Source organism: Paramacrobiotus metropolitanus, unplaced genomic scaffold (genome assembly GCF_019649055.1).
Source record: "Paramacrobiotus metropolitanus isolate TYO unplaced genomic scaffold, Prichtersi_v1.0 Parri_scaffold0000449, whole genome shotgun sequence".
Taxonomy (NCBI): domain Eukaryota; kingdom Metazoa; phylum Tardigrada; class Eutardigrada; order Parachela; family Macrobiotidae; genus Paramacrobiotus; species Paramacrobiotus metropolitanus.
The window spans coordinates 1,362-10,093 of record NW_026570669.1 but is presented as its reverse complement, the minus strand read 5'-3'; the positions used below and the strand labels follow the sequence as shown (position 1 = coordinate 10,093).

The following is an 8,732-nucleotide window of genomic DNA, read 5'->3' as shown; positions in this document are numbered from 1 at the left end:
ATTTTGCTACTTTAAAGTGCATAAGAATTCTTGCAGCGCAGCGGTGGATCTAAGATGGTTAACCTTTTGCCAAAATCATTTGGCTGGGTACCAGTGGTCAGCCATAAGCTTGTTACCATGGACGCGATAAGAAATGCATACTGTTCTAACACAAAACTTGACCCAGAACAGTAGACATATCTGTGCTCCTACTCAACAATACTTAAAGGCTAAAGCACACTGCAAAGTAAAAAATTCATGATAAAATGGCAGTATCAGCCGACAGCGCAAACTGCAACTTATGTAGAGTATATGTTTCGATTAACTTATGTAAAATCACTACAGCGTGTCAAAATAACTATTGCTAAATACACGTACAGGTTTCGCAATTTTTTGGCAGTTTGTAAGCAACTAGAATTCAACACATCCTTGGAATTACTTAATTCTTTTAGTCATCAGCCAATATTCATCCGTGCTCGGCTTGTTAGTATTCATATAATTCATATAATTACACGATTTATGTCCACTAGAGCGCTACCGAGTGTGCTGTGCAGGTAAGTACTAAGTACAATACACGTATTCAATAATTCCTCGGTACCGGGTACGTGTTATTGGTGTTAACATATGCAAAGATGGTGCAATAACAGGAGATTTGCACGAAGTTTCTAATTTCTGTCACATATTTAGAAACAGTTTTAGTAATTTTAATTTTGTAGTCTAAAGCAAGTATGCCATTAACCCGCTTTCAGCGCCTTAAGGACAGATTCCATGATATTTTGCTGATAGATTGATAATTTCAGTCGTTTTATACATCCTCGCAGCAACGTAACAATTTTGTTCAGTGTTTTTATCATGCACTTACGCGCAAGGATAGGTCTTACACTCTTTTAAGCTAGTAGCGCCGGTCGTCCATCGTTCGCACAACACTCTCCGTCCACACGACATTATGACATCAGGCCACTTGAGTCGGCCGGTGGACGTCGGCATTCGAAGTGTGAATGTTCTATCCCAGTCAATCCCAGATTCCCCAAGCAAACTACAACACAGTTTCCTCGTACTTAAAGTCACGGGATAAACAACACAACAAATCATGAGTGAGAGTAAATAACTTTGATAAAATAACACTGTTATAACACTTATGGTGTACTACAAAAGTGTTTCTAATATGCATCAGGTTACGGTAGCAGGATGGTGAGCAAAAAAACATGATCACACCATAATTTATTGCATGAATTAATTACTATAATAGCTGCTCGACGCACAATGAACGGTTAAAGTGTAAATTTTCGAAGCGTATAATTACAAGCAAACGCACGCGGCTGTTGATTCCTGAGGAGCTGCCAGCAACAGCGGATGCCGGCGAAATGGTATACTACTACTGAACGGCCAATGCGCACAATAAATACGCCTGCCGCTGGTAGTAAATGGGAATTGGTGCGGCTGCGTGTAACCAAGGACCCAATGATTATCTGTACAGCGCTGTTTTTAGTGGCTGAAATCGTTGCCGGCTTTTCTGATCGTTTTTGGCGCGTAATATGCCGCATGTAGTAACCTGAAAAATCCCTGCTGTTAAAAATAATAAAATACGAATCGTGGCATCAAGCAGTAAGTACAATATGTATTTACCCATTTACAGGTATAGGAAAGTAGGTATTAGTTAAACGTCTGACGCTATTAAGGTAAACACAACTGCACAAGCTGTAAATAATTCCAATAATTTCGAAAAACAATTCATAAGATCATGATTCAGCATTTCGGCTCGCATTCTTCTATGTGCCTAGGAGCAAGAGTGTTCAGAAATTAATAATGGCACACTGGCAGTAGGAAATTGCCTAGCTTGAGTCCATCCGGAAATTTGTTTGCATTTAATCCGCTTAAACATTTTGTGCGAAAAATGAGAACATGGTAAAACTACGAATCAACCGCACTGGACAGCATTGGTAGCTCGATCACTCGTTCACATAACGAGATCCGTGCGGTGGACCTTTATTACGTACTGTAACCGTGCGGTGGACTACAATATACATAATAATGTACTGTCTACAATATACAAGACATACACAGTCGAACACAGTCTAATGCTAGATCCAACTGTGATCCAGATACGGAGACAGAAACGGAATCTATCCCGTGGAGTGAGCTATGCGATAAGTATAGCGAACTACGCGGAATCGCGAAACGTCGCACCGCTAATAGCTGACTTTTAATAATATTGAAAGTCTGGAGACCAGAAACCAACAAGTGATCGGCGCAGCTCGATCGTAAAACGTGGAGCCAATTCCACACTGTGCAAAACTGTGCAGCACGTGCTATGCCGCGCCCACTAACACAACTCAAGCCAATCAAAGCGAGACACGTCACAGACCGTAATCCAAAGGCGTAGCGCCTAGCGCCACGGACGTGAACGCTAGTGAGCCTCGTCTCACATGCCTCTGGGGGGATGCCGAGCTCCGTTGAGGCTGGACACACTCCCGAATCCACGAAAAGACGGTTGCCGGTGTCTGTGCGTGCTCAAAAACATCAAATTCTCTTATTCCATTTATCACATCAATTCCAGATGCACTATGTGAAAATAAAGAGATCTGTATCAAAATACTATTCCATATCAATTCTAATACAAAAACAGATCAACAGTTATAAGATCAACAAAATTATTAATCAAATGTAGACTAGGATCCTCCATTTCTGACTCGTAAAGGTCACAGGTCCTGTCCACCGTTTTCCGCACTTTGGCCCATTCCGCTCGCTTGAGCAATTCCGCGCATCCATAGTGCGACTTTCATCACAATCCGCTTGAGAATCTGGTGCGTATCAATGTACGACTTTAGGAATACTGCTTCATCTTTGGAATAAGGTGCGTATCATCGTACGACTTGAAAATGAGATCCAATAAAGGTCATGGAGGGACGTCATGTTGACAAGCGTAGTTCGCTTCCTCCCTGATAAAGGTCATCCTTTGTCGAGATGATCCGTTGAGATGTGCGACTCATTTGGGTTAATGGTCCCAAAAGGTCATGCGTTTTGAATTCTAATACGGTGACTCTCTTGGGCGGTAATGATCCCAAAGGTCATCCAACTTCTCTTCAACTTCCATTAAAGGTCATGGAGGAACTTAGCCGATTTTTGCCGACTTTCAAGCATTTCTTCGCTTGCCTCCCTGGTAAAACTTTTAAGTTGACCTCTCCGTCGCACATCCAACTTCAATATGTCTCGAGCGGCCAGAGTGCCGGCAGAGTTTACCGTAACATCTCTGATGGGGCCGGCTAACTACCGCATTAAATTTACCCCATGACGCTTCCACATTAAATCTTTTACTCTTGTTCGCCGCTTGTGGCCCAGCTTCCGTACGAGAGATCCGGCTTGGTTACCGCTATTTCTCTCGTTGACTTATAACACTGATTCGCTTGGAGAGATTGCCGGCATAGTTTACCGTAGCAACTCTAATGAGGCCGGCTGACGGCCGCATCAAGTTTACCCCAATAAAATTTCCACCTGTTGTCTTTCTCTTTTTCGCCGCTTGTGGCCCACTTTCGTATTCAAGAGATCCGGCTTGATTACCGTAGTTTCTCTTGCAAATTTATAACACTGAATCGCTTCAGGAGGAGAGCCGGCTGATTGCCGTAGCAACTCCCTTGGGGCCGGCTTTATAGACCGAATCAATTTCAACCCCAATCGCTGCTCCACATGATTTCTTTATCCTTTTGCGGTTCTGTGCTATAAACGCTGAAAACAACAAATACACAAATGCAGTTAATGTTAATATGTCACGTCGCCTTTATACAACACCATTTCTCATTCTTGTGACGTACCGACAATTGCCGTAGACGCCCTTTTAATAGTGTGATCCTAACGATCAACACTATTCCATTTCATTTGAATCGTCCTCGCCATCTCTTGGCGGGCGCTTCTTAGAACTTTCTGGTTGGTTACGGTCAGACGTTCGGTCAACTGGTTCCGTGGAATCAACTGCCATGACCTTTTCCGGGTCAACTTCTCGCTGACCGCGACCTTTCCCTTGGCGACTGCGTTTAACCGCCTCTACCCGATGGCGTGCGTCATTCTCTTCCAACCGGAGTCTCCGGTTGTTAGGGTCATCCGCCAATCTTCGTTGCACGTCAGCGAGGTTATCGCGGAGTTGCTGGTTTCTTAAGCCGCGTCGTCCTATCTGGTTAGGGGCGCGTTCTGGGCGTCGATCACTTTTCTTCACCAGGAACTCGTCGATGTACATTTCAATTCCGTCAAAGGGTTCGACGTAGTCACTTCCCATGGTGTCTTTGATCTTATTAATCCTCTCTTCAACCTGGGAGGCATGGCGTTGTGTAAGATTGCCCTTTTCCATTCGTATCTTACACTTTTTAAGCGCCTTTCTTGCTGTATGGGCTATTCCGACATGTTCCATGGGTTCACCCAGTTTCGCCACATGAGGTCGAAAGAGCAATGGGATATCGTCCTTCATAGTGTTAGACACCAACTGGTTCTGTGTCTTATAATGTGCCAATCTCGCAGCGAAGACCTTCTGCCCCATCCTTCTTGCGGCATGGTCTTTAGGATCTACTTGTAATCCTATCGATGCTCTTGCTGCGAGCAACTTAAAGGCTGGATTCACATGTCGTAACACGAACTGAGCCACATATTCCTGTCGTTCGGGATAGTCTCTATAATAAAACTGTGTCATCCCGATTGGATCGGTCGTATCCAGTGGCACGTCCAACAAATTCAGATCCAAAAGGCTATGTAATCCGTTTCGTCGGATAGGGAGGTAACAATCCCTTGCTGAGTCGCGGGGAATGTATAACTGACGGAAAATTCCTTGTTCCACTCCCTCTTTAATTTCTTTCGCATAGCCCGAATCGAATAAAAATTGACGCAGCTGATTCAGAATTGTGTGAATCTTATTCGCATCCGCCGAATCGTCTTCAATCCCCATGTATCGGCAGATTTCCGTCTTTTGTTCATCGGTGTCGCGCATATCGTATACCATGTCGATTGTGTCGGGGTGTCGGTTATTGAATCGGGAATTCGTTCGCCGACCGCGTTCATCCGGCTCGCGCCGACTTTCTTGTTCGCGTCGTCCGCTCTGCAGCGGTTCAGTACCTTTCGATGTGGATGGTTGGGGGTCACTGTCAAGGACCACATTTCTTCGGTGTATCACGTTATCTTGGGACGCTTCTGCGACTGAACCGAGCTCTTCCATCATGTCATCTTCTTGCGCCGCAGGCGCTTCTGCGACTGAGCCGGGCCCTTCCATCGTGTCATCTTCCTGTACCGCACTCACGATGGGATTCACTACATGGACTATTGACTCCATTCGCTGATATTTCGGGGGTGAGTCTTCCCTTTCTGCACTCGATGACCTTTTACTGGCGCCAGATTCAAACCCCGCATAATATCTGGCTCTTTCCTGCCATCGTTTGTCCTGTGGGTCTGGCGTTCGATTCCGCGTGTGTTCGCGTCTTTTGTCCCATGACCTTTCGGGTGTTGACATTCTAACATTGCGATTACGGAATCCGACTCCTAACGGCACCTGATGACCTTCCTTTTCAGGTTCTGTGCGGAATGACTCCGCACGCCGTTGTTCTTCACGTCCTCTAGTCGCTGCTAGAATCTTTGCCGTGTCGATTTTTCGTTGGATGCTTGTCTCCGTTATCTCATTTCCATGGCGCACCCATCCTCTTCCGCCACGGTAGTCTCTGTCGCGAGAACGCTCGCGTGACCTTTCGCTTCGGTAGTCCCGTGTCCTTTCCCGGGAATGTTCACGTGACCTTTCACTTCGTCTTTCAGAAGTCCGCTCATGTTCTCGTGAATGTCCGCGTGACCTTTCTCTCTGCGGAGGCGAACGGGGTCGTGTAAACACATCATCTCGTCGAAAGCCTCTGAGCGCCTGTAAAACATTGCTCTCGGTCTGGCGGGATTTACGCAGCTCCTCCATACGTTCTTCGACTGCTTTCTTTATGTATGGTGCCGGAGCAAAACCCTTTTGCAGTCTTAACTTTTCCCGTAACAGCGCATCAAATAGGTCTTGTTGCATGGCCGCCGGATCGCTCGTCAGCGTATCGATTTGAATAATGAGCGACTGGCGTATCAGCTGTGCTTCGTCGTCATTGAGGCTGGCTGTCGGTACAGTCGAACTCGACGGATTGGGCTGCTTCTCTCGTGCGGCCTGTTCGCTCGCCTTTGATTCGCCGCATTGATCTTCGCCCGAGTTCGTCCTCCAGCTGTTGCCGCCGCATCTTCTCTTGTTCTTCCTCAAACTTCTTCCGGTATGCGTCCGTCTGTGGGCATTTCAATGGCTCCAGAGTCTCATCCCAGCCGCTTTCGTTATTCTGGATCGCTTCCCGGTAGCGATCCTCGAGTAGCATCCGCTCCTCAACTGGGATGCTGCCATAGTTCCTCGCGCTGATGAGGTTTCGAAAAACGTCCATGTTCCCCCGTTTAGCTTCCGTAATCCCCACGAGTGAAACCATATGTGGGTCGCCCAACTTGTGAATGCATGCATAGCAGGGGAATTTCTTATCGACCTTTTTATTATTCCGTAAACAGTCCGGACACTTTGGGTTATAGCCCGTAGATCTGTTTATCTCTGATGCGGGTCCTGAGCTTTTAGGGGTGGCGTGACCTTTCTGTGCCATTTTCTCCGTTTTGAATCTGCAATCAGAAAACAATCCATCATAGTAACTCTTCCACGTTAATCTTTTCCATCTTATCCATTATCAAGGCTTCTCTAGCATTTTTACGCCTATTCCGTTACTGAGCTGAGACTTTCCTAGCTCCTGCTGCCCTTTCTATCACTGTAACGTGGTGACCTTTCTCACGTTATCAGCACTTTCTGACTCCTGTGACCTTTTCTATTAGTCTTATCGCCGCTATTCCTCAAGTTGACCTTTTCACTTTCAATTTTCCGTAAAGTTTCTCATTCGTTTTTAACTATTTTATGCTTTTTCTGTAATATGCAGGGTTCATTACTCGCTGCATATTACACTCGTCCCATTCATTCAGACTCCTTCGCCGGCGGTTTATACGGCTTGAAGTCAATTCGGCCATCCTGGTTAATGTGAAGCACGTTATCTGCTACCAATGCTTCAACGGCGTTCTTTATCCATTCTTTATCGTTCTCAATATTCAATTCTCCCAACTCATAATGGACGGCCATGAAATTCGAAAGGTCATTCCATGACACTCCATTGGTACCACCGATGGCGTCCAGGGCCACATCTGTGATGGCTATTTTCCAGACTTCCAATTCCATTTTCAGTCTGGGCGTGCGGTCCGTGCCCTGTTTCGGAAGGTAGTAAATAACTTTGTTGTCCTTGTTATATTTGCATCCCAACTTTCCTTCCTTATATGCTCTTTTCAAGACCCGTTCGGTCATGCTGAGTGATGACCTTCCATTCGAATTTTCAGCGACTTGTCTCTTCAAGTCTGCGCCAAGCATTTCGGCTTCCCTAATATTCTGGAGTGCAGCCTGGACTTCGCCCCATGTCCGATTAGTCACATCCAAGGGCGCGCCTAGCGTGTAATCTGTCGGCTCTTTTGTTTTTGTACCGCTAGTCTCTGTTTTCTGGGGGGATATTGCCGAGTCCGTTGCATCGGTCGCCTGTTCATCTATCTTTAATTTTGCCAACGAGCCTGATGATGACTGGGCAGATTTCGGTTCAACCGTTTTCTCTTCCTGTGGTAAAGTCTCATGACCTCCCAGTTCACCCGCCGACTTTGGCCGTTCTTTCTCGAAGGCATCCTTCAATGGTGCGAACAATGATTTCTGATACACTTGTCGCGCGGAGGCTGCTTCTGCGTCTGCCGCTGCCTTGTCCATCGGGAGCATGACCTTTTCTTTCTCCCGTTTTTCTGAAGTCTCGTGACCTTTAGACTTTTCCGTCACCGGTTCCAAAGGCGTTTGGATGGGGGCATCATCGTCACTTTCTTCCGATTCCACATCCATAGGTCCTCTCTTTTTCGTCACTTTCTTAGAGGAAGCCTGGGCGGTTTCTTCTTCAGCTGTTAGCTGCGCAATCCGATTCAATATGGGAGTTGCTGGATCTCCACCCGATGGTGCCTTATCCATCTCCTGACTGTCGGACATATTACAATGGACTTGTTTTTCCGGCGGTATCAGTCCTACTCTCGTGTATCGGATCGGATATCCTTTATGTGCGTTCGTCGTTGAAAGGATATTCTGTTTTATCAGCCTTGGCAATACACGTTCAGTGGCTGTATCGATTTCCTTAATCATCCCTTTCCCGTCATTCCAAACGGCATTGATGTATTGGCTGATCCGGTGACTCGTTGACCCCAATGGGCTTGTCATTCCCGCGATCGCCCTTTCTACTCGCATAGAGGTATCTTCGTTTGGAGTCGTCAACGACTTATCCGAACTGGACGGTCTGAATAACTTGGCCTTATACGCGAAATTCGGGTGTTTCTGGAGAAGTTTTCCCGCATTCCGAGCATATTCTAATACCACATCGAACTTCTGTTTGGTGAAACTTCGGTGCATTTCTTTTCTCAGGTATTTCTTTAGACCCGTTCTGAATTTCGACGTTACTGATGTCGTTCTTATCCGTGTAAAGTTCTTCTCCGCTTCGTCGAATGCGTCGATGATTTCGTCAATTGTGGTCAAATTGTCGCTGTCAGGATCTTCGAATTCTGCTTCATCTCCTGAGTAATCGAGTTCACTTTCTCCATCCGGTTCGATGTAATTGGCCATCGCCAATGCATCAATTTTCCTGGCTTACTTTCCTTTCTTTTTCGGCTTT

General features: G+C 46.1%; 1 protein-coding gene across 1 annotated transcript; it reads right to left on the bottom strand.

Moving 5' to 3' along the window:
- Positions 1-934: 934 nt before the first annotated feature.
- On the bottom strand, positions 935-6,687 carry LOC129602420 (uncharacterized). The gene is made up of 4 exons (XM_055501429.1): positions 6,656-6,687; positions 2,040-6,251; positions 1,295-1,531; positions 935-1,015 (listed from the first exon to the last, which is right to left on the bottom strand). The coding sequence occupies exons 1-2, from the start codon at positions 6,685-6,687 to the stop codon at positions 3,839-3,841; spliced, it is 2,445 nt and encodes an 814-aa protein (XP_055357404.1). The 3' UTR covers positions 935-1,015; positions 1,295-1,531; positions 2,040-3,838.
- Positions 6,688-8,732: the final 2,045 nt, after the last annotated feature.